Genomic DNA, 15,000 nt, shown 5'->3' with positions numbered 1-15,000 from the left:
TCTCGCTCTCTCTCACACACATTTATTTTCTGACACATTTCCTCTCCCCATCTCTCCCTCTCTCACTCTCTCTCTCTCACTCTCTCAGGGGAGCTGTGAGTGAGGTGCTGAAGTGGATGAAAGGATTGAATAGCCAAGTTGCTCAAGTTCTGTCACCTTAACTTGGCCCAGATTTTCGTCCTTTTTGCATCTTATTTCACGCAAGAGGGGAGCAAGTCAAGAGTGAGAGCAGTGGATATGAGTTACTTGAGAGGAGCATGTGGAGTGACGTGGAGGGACAGGTTGACGAATGAAGAAGTGAAGGAACGTTGTGGGGTAGATGTGGATGTGGTTGAGAAGATTAGGAGAATACACTGAGGTGGTTTGGACATGTGGAGAGAATGGAGAATGAAAGACTGACTAAGAGGGTGTATGTAGGTGAGGTGGAGGGAGGGAGAGGGAGAGGTAGACCGAGGATGAGGTGGAGGGATGGAGTTGAGAGGTATATGAGGGAGGGGGGGGTGAGTTGGGGGGAGGGTAGTCAAATGGTGGGTGACAGAGCGACTTGGAGACGTTTTGTCTGCGGCCACCCTTTGCGAGATTAGGGCGTCGGGCTATAGATAGATAGATAGCTTTCACGCAACTCACTGACACACACACACACACACACACACACACACACACACACACACACACACACACACACACACACACACACACACATCCTCGCGTCTCCCTAAGCTGAATAAAATCGTCTGGTGGAGCAAGACTAAGACACAGGGTAGTCCTTAAATAGCGCTTCACTAGCTAATGTGTCGCGGAGATGTCTCGGTCTGTTGCTGTGGGTGTGGGTGTGGGTGTGGGAATAGGGAAAAATCACTTAGTGGAGTGTAAATTGAGCGTTATGTATGGACCACCCTGTCTCACCTGGCCGCCATCTTTAATTAAGAGGGCGTGGTCAGGTGGGGAGCCAACACAGGTAAGCGAGCAGGTGAGATTTGGCCTGCACGTTAATTAGTTCGCTCCCCAGGTGTTTGTGTTGTGTTGTAATGTGTTGTGTGTGTGTGTGTGTGTGTGTGTGTGTGTGTGTGTGTGTGTGTGTGTGTGTGAGAGAGAGAGAGAGAAAAGTGTGAAATTGTGTAAAGTGTGAAATCAGAGTGAGATACAGAAATAAATGTGTTGGCGAGAGGCGTGGAAAAAAACAGCTGCTCCCAACCCCACTCCCACTCCCTCACCCTCACCCCCACCCCCACCCTCACCCTCACCCCCACCCCGACCCTCACCCTCACCCTGACCCCCACCCTCACCCCACCCTCACCCCCACCCTCACCCTCACCTCACCCTCACCCCACATATATAGCCTTGCCGAGTTTGCAGTCACCCTGACACTTGATGATGATGATGATGATGATAATGACGATGATGGTAGTGATGATGATGATGGTGGTGATGATGATGATGATGATGATGATGATGATGGTAGTGATGGTTATAATGACGATAATGATAATGGTGGTGATGATGTTGATGATGATGATGATGATGATTTATAGCTGTTTTATTTAAGTGAGGAAAACCATACTCTTGACCCTTGACCCTTGACCTTGTGTGGAGGGGAATTGAATCTTTGAACTCCAAAATTGACCTCCTCCCTCACAAACAACCCTCCTACCTCACATACGTACATACATACACACATACATACATACATATACATACATACATACATACATACATACAGACAGACAGACAGATAGACAGACAGACACAACCATCCTACTTCTGACCTCACATACTTGAATACATACATACATACGTACGTACATGAACACATACATACATACATACATACAGAAAGATAGACACAGAAACCTCCCACCACTGACGTCACACACACACACACACACACACACACACACACACACACACACACACACACACACACACACACACACACACACACACACACACATGACGTGTGAACCCCGTGACCTACGTGGGCAATAAGTTGAAGCCCAGATAGGTGTGACCTTTTCCAGGGATGTCTTGCCTGACCTCTGACCTTATATTAGAGAGAGAGAGAGAGAGAGAGAGAGAGAGAGAGAGAGAGAGAGAGAGAGAGACGATGGGGATGGGAAGATCGGATGAGGGAGGGGCAGTGAGAAAGAGAGGAGGGAGGAAAAAGAGAGGGGAGAAATGAGGGGATGGGGAGAGAGAGAGAGAGAGAGAGAGAGAGAGAGAGAGAGAGAGAGAGAGAGTCTTATTAGCAGAAATCTGAAATCCAAATATTCCCGTATATCCCTAAATATTTTCTTTACGTGTCTGTCCTAAGGAAATCTGGCCTGTTTTTTTGTCTTGATAGTTTCCTACGATTTTATTTGTTTATTTATTTATTATTTATTCATTTTCTTTTGCCACTCATTTATTTATTTATCTATTTATTTTATGTCAAGGTTGGTGTTTGTTTATTTTCGTTTAATTATTTATAGATTATTTTTTCATTATTATATTTTGTCAGTGGTTAATAATTATGCATTCGTTTATTATTATAGCTATGTAATATTTCTTTATATATACTGTATTTACTAATTTATAATGTTTACCAAGTTATTGATGTATCTTTATTATTGCATTTAAACGTGTAATCTTTTATTTATATATTTTTCTATCAACTGTATTTGTAATTATTCAGTTTTTATTGATTTATTAATTATTTACAATACAAATTCCCCAATATGCCCAGGATATTTTAGTGCACGTCCCTTTACCTTCAACCCTTTCGTTAGCCACACTGCCATTTTATTGCCCCTGACAGCCCACTCATTTATTCAGGCCTGGGGAAGTGCAGCAGGGGAAGGGGAAGGGGAGGGAAGGGAAGGGAAACGGGAAGGGGAAGGGGGAGGGGGAGGGAAAGGGGAAGGGGGATGTGTGGAGGGTGGGGTAGAGAGTTTTTCATTTTATGTGTTTGTGTCTCTCTCTGCTACCCTATCTATCTAGCTGTCTATCTGCTTATCTATCTATCTGTCTGTCTGTCAGCAGGGCGTGGGTCGAGGTGTAACTATCTACGTGCTGCTGGCGGGGCTGGTGGGCGGCTTTCTTATCGTCTTATCGGCCCTGATATTCTGCCGCTTCTGTCTACCTGATCCGGAGAAGAGTGACAGGTGAGAAGAACAAGAGTGTACTGCGATGTTACAAAGTCCATGTATCAGTTCATTGGCTTGTACTTATGCAGGGTAGTAGTAGTAGTAGTAGCAGTAGTAGTAGTGGTGGTGGTGGTAGCAGTAGTAGTAGTAGTAGTTAGTAGTAGCAGTAGTAGTAGTCCCAGGTCCCTCTGAAATGGGGATGAGAAGAAAACGGAGGGACAGCAGATCCGCCCGGTTATATCAGTGCCACCACGTGAAGGTGCCCCCCTCCTTCACCCATACACAGGCTAGTCCATACATTGCGCAGTTCATCTCTCTTGTGTTGTGGTCACATCAGCCGAAGGTGAATGTAGAAGCCTGAGAGTATAAATAAATATTGAAATAATAATAATAATGATAATAATAAATAATAATAATAATAATAATAATGATAATAATAATAATAATAAATCCCTTAAATAACTCAGGTAAAAATCATATTACCTTTGGCTCACCAGGTAAACGTAATGAGATCCTTAGAATTTACCTTTAATCGCGGATCCTCACCTCAAACACACCTTCCAGATCAACGCCCCAGAGCACAGAATTAAGGGCAGGTGTGTGTGTGTGTGTGTGTGTGTGTGTGTGTGTGTGTGTGTGTGTGTGTGTGTGTGTGTAAAAGTAAACGCATTATAGTTTTTTTATTTGGCTAACGAAGCAAACATCTCTTGTACTCTAATATCTTTGTATCCTTTGTTTCGCTAGTTAGAGTCAATTTAGAATACGTATTGCTATTCTGGTGCTGTGGATTTCAAAGGGATGTTTTTCAGGCTCACACACAGGCGATGAATGACGTTTTGTTAAGTAGGTGAATGGCAGAGGTGAATTTTACAACGCTCTGTGCCTTTCATCTGATTCCTAACACCTGGGGCACGTTGGAGTAATTAAGAGAGAAACAGGTGCGACTCTTTCCCTCTCTCTCTCTCTCTCTCTCTCTCACACACACACACACACACACACACACACACACACACACACACACACACACACACACACACACACACACACACACACACACACCATATTCCTTTTACACTAACTTGGCCCAGATTTTGTCCTTTTGCAGCTTATTTCACCCAGTTTAAGTACTGTACGTATTAAAATACTTTAGCTCTGCATCCTCTCCACAGCACTTCCTCGTGACTAGCATCATATTCAGGTGTTAATCTAGTGTTGTGACTTGGTGTTGAAGACGGAGAGATGGCAATTTTAAGCCAGATTAGAGTGAAAAGGGTATAACTATCACCTCACATTGTTTATTTATTTATTTTTATTTTCAGCGAAGGACACGATACATCCAGCGATAGGGAAGGCTCGGTGACTCGAACCAACGTCTCGAGACAGTCCAGCATCCAGTCCGACCACTCCAAGCAGTCCTTCTCCCCCAGGTAAGTCCGGACTCAGGTTTCGTTCTCCAAAGTACAGTTCGAGTCATTTATTCCTCCACACCTTTTTCGAAACCATGTCTGAATCGAATGAGATCTTGTTAAGTAATCGTAAACAAATGGATCGAAACGTGTCGGAACCTAAGCTAATCATAAGCAAGTGGATCGAAACAGTGTCGGAACCTGTCTTGCTAAGCTAATTTTAAGAGTAATTATTTGGATTGAAACTGCCAACACCTAATGGAGCCCTATCTGTTATTGATATGTGTTATTGTTTAATTTCCTGCTTCGAACTGTCTACATGAAGCTTTATTTATAACTACGGTAAGTTCAAAAGGGTGGGATTAGGAGACCCATAACAAGGGTGGAGTCAAAGGCTTTTCGTCTCATTAACTCTCCTCCTCTTACTGACTCCCTTCAACCTCTGTCTCTTCGCCGCACTGTTGCATCTTTATCTCTTTTCTGTCGCTACTTCAGTGGTCACTGCTCCTCTGAACTGTCCACATGCATTCCTTCACCTCAACGACGGGCGCGTAGCACCCGTCTAGCAGCAAACTCTTATCCCTTTTCTGTCCAACTCTCTAATGCAAGAGTGAACCGTTACTCCCAGTCCTTCATATGCAACAAGTCGGCTCTGGAAATGTCTCCCTCTGTCTGTATTTCCTGCTTTCTATGATCTCCAGTCTTTCAGACGCAGTATGTCCAGGCATCTCGAAATGATCGGATCTTGAATTTGGCTCTCTCTTGTATTTTGTTTTTCTCTTGGAAGAAACTGTTATTGCGGGCTCATGGCCTTTGGTTCCTTCTTCCTCGCATTAAAAACAAAAAAAAAGTACATTTTGTGAGATAAGTCGCTATGTAAAATCCTGAAGGAGGGCTAAAGAATTCATGGTTAAATTTTGGGTTTCACTTAATTTAGGCCTCGAAGTGATCCTTTTGAAGCAGCGTTTTTATTCCCCCAAGGTAAGTCCAGAATGCGAAGTCCAGTGTCTGTGTTTTTATGAAGGAAATTTATGTTGAGAATCTTTTGAGTTGGAGGGGGAAGAATTTTTTGCCATTTATTCCGGATGTCTTTTTTTTCTCCGTTATTTTTAGGTTATTTTCTCTCCTGTTGGTCAGTTTTATACAGTTTTGAAAAATCTCGAAATGTTGGGGATTATTTAGGATTTATTTAACCCCTCCAGCCAAAAAAGTCTCTCCTAAACCGAAAAAAAAAAAAGAATAAGAAAAAAGCCACATGCCAAGGTTGAGAGAGAGAGAGAGAGAGAGAGAGAGGGTCCGGGCTAAATGAGTTTATGCACTGCTCCACACACACACACACACACACACACACACACACACACACACACACACACACACACACACACACACACACACACACACACACACACACACACACACAGGGCTGTTTAAATACTGCCCTGCCCAGAGGATCAAACAGCTCTTGGCCAGAAAGGCAGGTCCACACTGAGAGTCCTAGAGAGTCCCACGCTCTTTAAAGTCCACTGTCTACTACTGATGTATTTCCTGAACCTCTCTCGTCTCTCTCTCTCCTCCATTGTGTGAGGGGATGGTGTAGGCTTATTGTTATTTCCTCTTTGTGTGTGTGTGTGTGTGTGTGTGTGTGTGTGTGTGTGTGTGTGTGTGCCCTGATGTGTTGGTTTGCTTGGTGTGTGTGTGTGTGTGTGTGTGTGTGTGTGTGTGTGTGTGTGTGTGTAATTCAGTCATAACCACTAAATCACATATATTATCATGTTTTTTCCCTCTCAGTCATTACCCTTCGCCCACCGACTGAGAAATGGTGTAGCAGCCGAGGTAATGTTCCCCCCCCCGCTGCCTCTCATATCTTACTCGCGTTTCATCCTAGTTTCATATCTTGTTTCACCTAGTTTCATTTGTTTTACCTAGTTTCATCTTTGTTTTACCTAGTTTCATATCTTGTTTCACCTAGTTTCATTTGTTTTTCACCTAGTTTCATATCTTGTTTCACCTAGTTCCTTCCATGTTTCACCTAGTGTCATTTGTGCTTTATGTAGTTTTATCTTTGTTTCACCTAGTTTCATATCTTGTTTCACCTGTTTCATTTGTTTTACGTAGTTTTATCTTTGTTTCACCTAGTTTCATTTGTTTTACCTAGTTTCACTCTTGTTATGCATATTTTCACACGGTTTTCTTCAGTGTTTACCCCGTTTCACCCCCATTTTGCGTAGTTTCACCTGGTTTCACGCGTGCTTCACTTAGTTTCACTCGTTTTTCACTTAGTTTCTTTTTCAATCGACTTCCAACCGTTTCAGTGTATATAAAGAAATCACGAATTAGTATTAAGACTGATGGAAGCTTTCTCAGTGGATCTCAAGGTTCCTTAACACATTTTCCATGGCGATTTATGCGGTAGAGAGATACAGTAAAAGTCGCTGGATAGAAAGGACCACGGTATTTGGAAGCCTGATGCGTATTCTCCCTAACATCTATTCCTCAGCGATTTATTTTTTTGGATATGGCTGGTTAATATCCCTTTTGCGCGTTAAGCAGAGTATGGCGATTTTGGCAGGATTTATATAACGCAGAAGAGGGCAGTAAAGTGAAATAAAATTAATCGCTTGTGAAAATGTGTTAGGGAGCTTAACTGACGAGAATACGGGTCAGTTACTACTTTAAACTATTTCTAGGTCAATTTCAGTAATGGGTTGGGCCTGATCTCTCTCTCTCTCTCTCTCATACGTACCTTCCCTGGGCATTGAGAAAGAGAGATTGGGGAGGTAGGAGGGGGAGGGGGAGGAAAGAGAGATGAGAGAGAGTAGAAGTGGAGGGAGGAAAGGAGAGAAGGGAGGAGGGAGGAGAGGAGACAAGGGAGAAGGAGGAAGAGGAAAAAAAGGAGAGAAGGGAGAAGAAGGAGAGAGGGGGAGGAAAGAAATTGGAATGAGAGAGAGAGAGAGAGAGAGAGAGAGAGAGTGAAAATGACACCCCTCCGAGACACACGTCAATCAATGTCTTTCTCTCACTCACTTTCACTCTCTCACATTTCCCCCTCTCTCTTAATCGTCATTTTTTATTGGCTTTGATTCTCTCTCTCTCTCTCTCTCTCTCTCTCTCTCTCTCTCTCTCTCTCTCTCTCTCTCTCTCTCTCTCTCTCATCATCATCATCATCATCATCATCATCATCGTCATCTTCTTCTTTTTCTTCCTCCTCCTCCTCCTCCTTTATAATATTTTCTTTCCTTCCCAGTATTCTTTAAAGTCTCCCTAATTAATCTCCATCATTTTCCATTTTCTTTTCCACATTTTTTTTCATTTTCTTGGGTAACTCCTCTATTTTTCCCACCTCTTCACTACATAATAAGGATGCATTTTCTGTTCTATTCTGTGCTCTTTGCGCCCTTATTAACATTCTCAGGCGCCTATAACCCACTCAGCTGAAGAGAATAATCGTCTGTTGTAAGCTGGGGAGAGTTCTAGAGTTTCCGCAACCGTGAGAGGGGTTACTTATATCTAAATCCCTCCCTATTTCCAGACCACATTTCCGTTCTTTTCTTGTGTCCGGATTTATCGTATTTATCATCTTCATTTTGTTTTCATTTGACTGAACTGGGCCAGAATTTAAATGTTATGCGGTGGTTAAGTGAAATTCGATGAGATTCAGTTCTGTTAGGGATGAGTCTCCTTGGTTACTAGTTAAAATGATCCTCAAATCTATCAGCACTTGGCCACCACACGAGCTGAAAAACGTGAGCAGCACTACTGTATCTGTCTATCTATCTACCTATCTATCTATCTGTCTGTCTGTCTGTCTCTATCTATCTATCTATCTATCTGTCTGTCTTTCTATCAATTTATCTGTAGACAGGTTCCTTTATCCCATTAGGGGTGACCACACACAAATCGCCTCCATGTCTCCTTTTCCTCTGTTATTTGGCTGCCCTCCCTGCAACTCACTCCCCTCCCTCTCTCATATATCTCGCCACTCCATCCCTCCGTCGCATACTTGGTCACCCCCTCTTCCCCACCTCCACCTCACTCACACACTCTTCTAGTCAGTCTCGTTGTCCATCTATGGCGTCCCCCTCCCCCTCCACCTCACCCACCTACACTCTCCTAGTCAGTCTTTCATTCTCCATCCTTGGTCTTCCCTTTCCCCTCACCCCCTCCACCTCACTCACATATACTCTTCTATTTAGTATCTCATTCTCCATTCTTGGTCTTCCCCTCCGCCCTCCTCTACCCCTCCACCTCACTCACATACACTCTCCTAGTCAGTCTCTCACTCTTCATCCTCTCCACAAGGCCAAACAAGGGCATTTATCGTTACCATTTCAGTCACATCCACATTAATACCATAACGTTCCTTTGCTACATCCATTATTTATTACTGTGTGTGTGTGTGTGTGTGTGTGTGTGTGTGTGTGTGTGTGTGTGTGTGTGTGTGTGTGTGTGTGTGTGTGTGTGTGTGGTTCTGTTGTTTATCAGAATTATTGTATCAGATCTTATCAAAACGCCTACGAGTATGTGTTCAAGTTAGCCCCAGAAACTGAAAGAAAACGTACGAATTCGACATTGAAAGAAAACGTGTCCAAAAGTAAACTATTTTAATTTTTACATAGTTTTTATTATAATGGAAATTGGTGATATCGACACAAACAAACTTTCCCCCATACAAACTCACCATGTAACAAAATTCGCCTCCCTTTTTCATGATTAGGTTAATTATTAAGGTCACGTCCCCTCGCCTCTTACCTGCTTATGCTAAATGCCAGGACGTAAATACATCATCATCATCATCATCACACCCTCCGACTTCACCCAGAGGTCCCTTCGTGCACTTCTCCCGACAGAGACTCATCCCCCTATAAGTACCTCTCAACAGGACCAATTAACCTGCTCCAGCCGTGAGTTCCTTGGCCTTCACCTTGGTCTACTCCGTCCCTCTCGTATAAATAATTGTTCCTACGCAGAATATACGGCCTGCGCACACCTCCCACCTCCCCACCTGTATCCATGCCTCGTCTCCTTTATATTTGTCATAGTATCTGGCTAAATGGTGAAGTTATATGGGGTGGGTTTGTGTGGGTGGGTTTGGGTTTGTGTGGGGTGGGTTTGGGTTTAGGTTTATGTGGGATGCGTTTGTGTGGGGTGGGTTTGGGTTTGTGTGGGTGGGTTTGCGTTGTATGGGTGGGTTTGGGTATGTGTGGGGTGGGTTTGGGTTTGTGTGGGGTGGGTTTGGGTTTGTGTGGAGTGGGTTTGTGTGGGGTGGGTTTGGGTTTGTGTGGGGTGGGTTTGGGTTTATATGGGTTGGGTTTGGGTTTGTGTGGGTGGGTTTGGGTTTGTGTGTGTGGGTTTGTGTTTGTATGGGTGGGTTTGGGTTTGTGTGGGTTGGGTTTGGGTTTGTGTGGGTGGGTTTGTGTTTGTATGGGTGGGTTTGTGTTTGTATGGGTGGGTTTGGGTTTGTGTGGGTGGGTTTGGGTTTGTGTGGGTGGGTTTGGGTTTGTGTGGGGTGGGTTTGGGTTTGTGTGGGGTGGGTTTGGGTTTGTATGGGTGGGTTTGTGTTTGTATGGGTGGGTTTGTGTTTGTATGGGTGGGTTTGTGTTTGTATGGGTGGGTTTGTGTTTGTGTGGAGTGGGTTTGGGTTTGTGTGGAGTGGGTTTGTATGGGGTGAGTGGGTTTGTTTGGGGTGGGTTTGGGTTTGTGTGGGGTGGGTTTAGGTTTGTGTGGAGTGGGTTTATATGGGGTGGGTTTGGGTTTGTATGGGTGGATTTAGGTTTGTATGGGTTGGTTTGGGTTTGTGTGGGGTGGGTTTGGGTTTGTGTGGGGTGGGTTTGTGTGGGGAGGGTTTGGGTTTGGGTTTGGTGGGTTTGGGTTTGTGTGGGATGGATTTAATCATGAATTCAATAATGCAATCCCTGAACACCACATAGCGAGATATATGACAGTGAAAAATGAATGAAAAAAATAGTGACAAGGAACTTTGAAATCACGGAGAGAATAACACTAGGGACGAGGGCGGGAAAATAGCCAGTGACGTCTGGTTGAGGGAGGGAAATATTATTGAAACAAGCTTCTATTTACAAACGCAGGAGAAAGGTGGATGCTTTTCTTTCGTTTTTCTTTCCATCTCTTTTATTTTATTATTTTTTTCATTCATTACAAGCCCCAGTAATCTAGGGAACGTTGTCGCTGAGGCCCCAGGAGGAAGGGTACATGAAAGCAAGAGGGTACAGTGACGCAGACGCGGGAGTTAAGTGGCTTTAGGTAGATGAGTATGTGATGGCTTTTATAGTGTCGTGGCGAAATGGAGTGAGGTTACCCGTTAAGTAGATGTCGTTTGAGGGGGAGTAGATAGTAGATTAATTGGACTGCTTGCGTATACTGTATTTTGGAGGGTAGGATGGTTATTCGCACGGTTTTTTGCACAAGTTACCCAAGAAGTGTGAGAGAAAACGAACTTACCTCAGAAGAGAAAACGGAGACCTTGGTGTGTGTGTGTGTGTGTGTGTGTGTGTGTGTGTGTGTGTGTGTGTGTGTGTGTGTGCGTGTGTGTGTGTGTGTGTGTGTTTATCATAGCATGCCTTAAAACCGAGGCAGCTTGTGTGTTTGTTTATGTGTTTTTATGTATTTTCAGAGAAGTTATACATAGCAATATTTAATTAAGCTTTGTCTTGTTAAAAATCTTCTCTTCCTCACTTTTCTGAAATGTATAGACTCTGATGTGTGTGTGTGTGTGTGTGTGTGTGTGTGTGTGTGTGTGTGTGTGTGTGTGTGTGTGTGTGCGCGCGCGCGAAATAAGCGATAGTACGTTTCTGTTATGTATGTGTGTATATGTATGTGTGTGTGTGTGTGTGTGTGAGAGAGAGAGAGAGAGAGAGAGAGAGAGAGAGAGAGAGAGAGAGAGAGAGAGAGATCAATTTCAATCAACTCAACCACAAAAGGAATCCCAGTCACGCCTATATCTCATTATTTTCATGCCGGGAGCATTATAAATCCAGTTATTATTTATCCAGTTATTGCTTACCGTAACTTGGGCACTGGTTTCTTTATTTATGTTAGCCTCTTCAACCCGAGAACCTTATTTTTAATGGGATACACACGATAATATAGTTAAAGTTTAGAATAATTGCTCTCATGGCCTCAGGTTTATCTGAAATGTGAACACCGTAGACTGCAGACTGAAGTTCCCATCCTCTTGCAATTCACAGACTTTTCGGGGACAGGGAGGAAGTGAGGGACCTTTGTAGCACCAGGCAGTGGAGCCGCCTGGGTACATCAGCGCCACCACGCGAAGGATCCGTCTCTAATTTTCAGTGTTGTCCAAAAATATACTGTTGACCGATCACTGAAATTTCCATCCGATTCGAGCCAATGGAAATGAGTCTTTTAATACACTCCTATCCAAATCCGTTAAGTGAAATCTGGCTTGATCTCACCCTAGACTTTCACAGCGGCGAATCCTACGTCCCGATTTTCAGGACTGGGAAAATTTACCTCGTTTTATCCTTCCTATGAACCGACGATTTTATTCAGCTTAGGCGAGATCTTTACTACTGACGGGATTATTGAACTGTTTATCTAACTAGCAAAATAAATAAATAAATAAATAAAAATTGTTACGAGATTGTAAGGGTTAAAAAAAAAGGGAAAAAAGACCTTCTCTGACTGAAGCATTTATAGTTAATGAGATGTCAGGTTTTATAATAGGAGAGAGAGAGAGAGAGAAAGAAAGAGAGAGAGAGAGAGAGAGAGAGAGAGAGAGAGAGAGAGAGGGAAATAATGTGCAGTGATTGTATCCCAGAGAGAATGTGAGGCCATTTCAGAGAAGAAAAAAAAAAACACACAGGAGGGGGAAAGGGAAGAAGCGAAGGTGTGTGTGTGTGTGTGTGTGTGTGTGTGTGTGTGTGTGTGTGTGTGTGTGTCAGAGGAACATACATGAGTGAGATGTGTGTGTTTAAGTGTGTTTCTTTCTAACGTCTACTCCTTCTTCAGTTAACTAAGTCATCTATCCATCCATCCATCCATCTGTCTATCTGTCTATCTATCTATCTATCTATCCATCCATCCATCTGTCTCTCTATCTATCTATCTATCTATCTATTCATCCATCCATCCATCCATCTGTCTATCTATCTGTCTATCTATTCATCCATCCATCCATCCATCTGTCAATTCTTTCATCTCTCCACTATCTCTTTGTATCTATAATTATATCTATCTCTCCATCCATCTATCCATCCATCCAACCACCAATATAACAGTCTGTGTCCTTGTATCTGCCTATATCTATCTATTTATCTGTCTGTCTATCTATCTATCTATCTATCTATTTGTCCTATGTACGGTAATTAGGTAGTTGAGATGAGCTGTGCAATTAAATAGGTGATTTGGTCTTTAATGACACTGACCTGAAGGGTGATGTGTGTGTGTGTGTGTGTGTGTGTGTGTGTGTGTGTGAGAGAGAGAGAGAGAGAGAGAGAGAGAGAGAGAGAGAGAGAGAGAGAGAGAAAGAGAGAGAAACATAAAAAGACAAACATCAGTAAGCGCACACACACACACACACACACACACACACACACACACACACACACACACACACACACACACACACACACACACACACACACACACGGGGGAGGGGGGGTGTTTGTGAACATAACATCAGTGTGGTGATTGACGTGATAAGATTATTTCCTCCCCTCTCTGCCCTCCCCTTCCCTCTCCCTCTCTCTCTCTGCCCTCCCCTTCCCTCTCCCTCTCTCTCTCTGCCCTCCCCTTCCCTCTCCCTCTCCCTCCCCCTCTCCCTCTCCCTCCCTCTTCTCCCTTCCCCTCCTCTTCTCCCTTCCCCTCCTCTTCCCCTCCCCTCTACCGTGCCCTCCTCCCCCCCTCCCCTTCCCTTTCTCTCTCCCTGTCCCTTTAAATCTCCCCCCCTTTTTTTTCTCCCCACCTCATTTCTCTTTCTCTTTCTCTTTCTCTCTGCTGTGCTATCCTTTTCTCCTGCTCCTATGCACTATATTAGGATTAAGGCCGGACCACCTCGTAGGGACCGTGAGGTCTGTGTGGTCTGTGTATCTATGTAACTCTATGTAACTCTCTCTCTCTCTCTCTCATATTCTCCACCCCTTCTCCCTTCCCCTCCTCTTTCTTTCCCCTTTCATCTCACTCCTCCTCCTCCTCCGTTTATCCTCTTCTCTCCCTTTCTCCTTCCCAGCCTCCCTATTCTCTGCCTCCTTCATTTTCTTCCGTTTCCCTCCTCCATCCCTCTCCCTTTCTTCCTTCCCATCCCCTCCCTGATCCTGTGTGTGTGTGTGTGTGTGTGTGTGTGTGTGTGTGTGTGTGTGTGTGTGTGTGTGTGTGTGTGTGTGTGTGTGTGTGTGTGTGTGTGTGTGTGTATATATGTGTGTGTGTGTGTGTGTGTGTGTGTGTGTGTGTGTGTGTGTGTGTGTAACCTTCATCGCACACTAACACCTCTCTTCGATTTCTTTGTATGTGCGTATGTATGTGCGTGTTTTGCAGTATGTGTACGTAGGTGTGTGTATGAGGGATAAATTTCGATCCATATGTGTGTGTGTGTGTGTGTGTGTGTGTGTGTGTGTGTGTGTGTGTGTGTTTAAGTTCTCATGTATGTGTCTGATGAACAGTGTCTTAAAAATAACAGTATTGAACAAAGGGAAAACAAACCAAAGAAAATGAGGTAGATGAATATATGAAAGAAAACAAAGGTAAAAAAACATCAGTCAATCAATTAATCAATAACAAAACATCAGTACCCTCACCACCACAACCTATCGACCAAACGAGGTGACGATGCAAACCAACCAGCATTTGCCCAAAGGTACTGACATTCACCTCCCATTAACAATTTACCCCCCTACCCCGGAAGTCACAGTTGCAAGTTGCCGAGATTTGGCTGCAACTTTCTGGGTCTTTGGTTGTTGCAGAGTTGGTTGGAATAGTGGATTGTTTTTCTTTTTCTTTTAACTGTTTCCTTTCTGTCTTTCTGTCTTTTCCTTTTTCTTGATGGTGGAAAAATGTTTGGTTTATCATGGTCGAAAAGTTGACAGGGAGTTTTTCTGTATTTTGGCTTAATTTTTGGTTTTTGTCTACTTATATACTTACCTGTTTGTCTGCCTACCTGCCTGTCTTTACCTGCCTACCTGCCTGTCTTTACCTGCCTACCTACCTACCTACCTATCTTCCTGCGTAATTGCCTACCTGCCTGTCCCCCTGGCTGCTTGTAAACTAACCAACCAGTCTACCTCCCCGCGCCCTTACCTACGTGCTCTCCTACCTATATACCTACCTACTCACCTACCTACCCAACCACCTAACCATCCCTCTTACCTACCTCCCTTCATACCTTCCTTACTAACCCGTTCATGTTTACATTTACATCCTCCTAACCACACAACTCCTACCTACTAATATTTCATCCCACAGGCTAGCCTAACCTAATCTAGCCACCTAACCCAACC

The 15,000-nt window shown here is 43.8% G+C and overlaps 1 protein-coding gene across 1 annotated transcript in view; it reads left to right on the top strand.

Moving 5' to 3' along the window:
* Positions 1–15,000, top strand: part of LOC145415459 (uncharacterized) — a 110,941-nt gene that overhangs the window by 36,819 nt on the left and 59,122 nt on the right. Inside the window, 3 exon segments of the mRNA XM_080284734.1 lie at positions 3,019–3,140; positions 4,442–4,549; positions 9,496–9,610. Coding sequence (XP_080140860.1) covers positions 3,019–3,140; positions 4,442–4,549; positions 9,496–9,610 — 345 coding nt within the window.

The sequence above is a fragment of the Coenobita brevimanus genome, chromosome 102 (assembly GCF_032717465.1).
Source record: "Coenobita brevimanus isolate Jiangsu-jjx chromosome 102, ASM3271746v2, whole genome shotgun sequence".
Taxonomy (NCBI): domain Eukaryota; kingdom Metazoa; phylum Arthropoda; class Malacostraca; order Decapoda; family Coenobitidae; genus Coenobita; species Coenobita brevimanus.
Note: the sequence above shows the minus strand (reverse complement) of the source record. Positions and strands in the feature narration are given on the sequence as shown.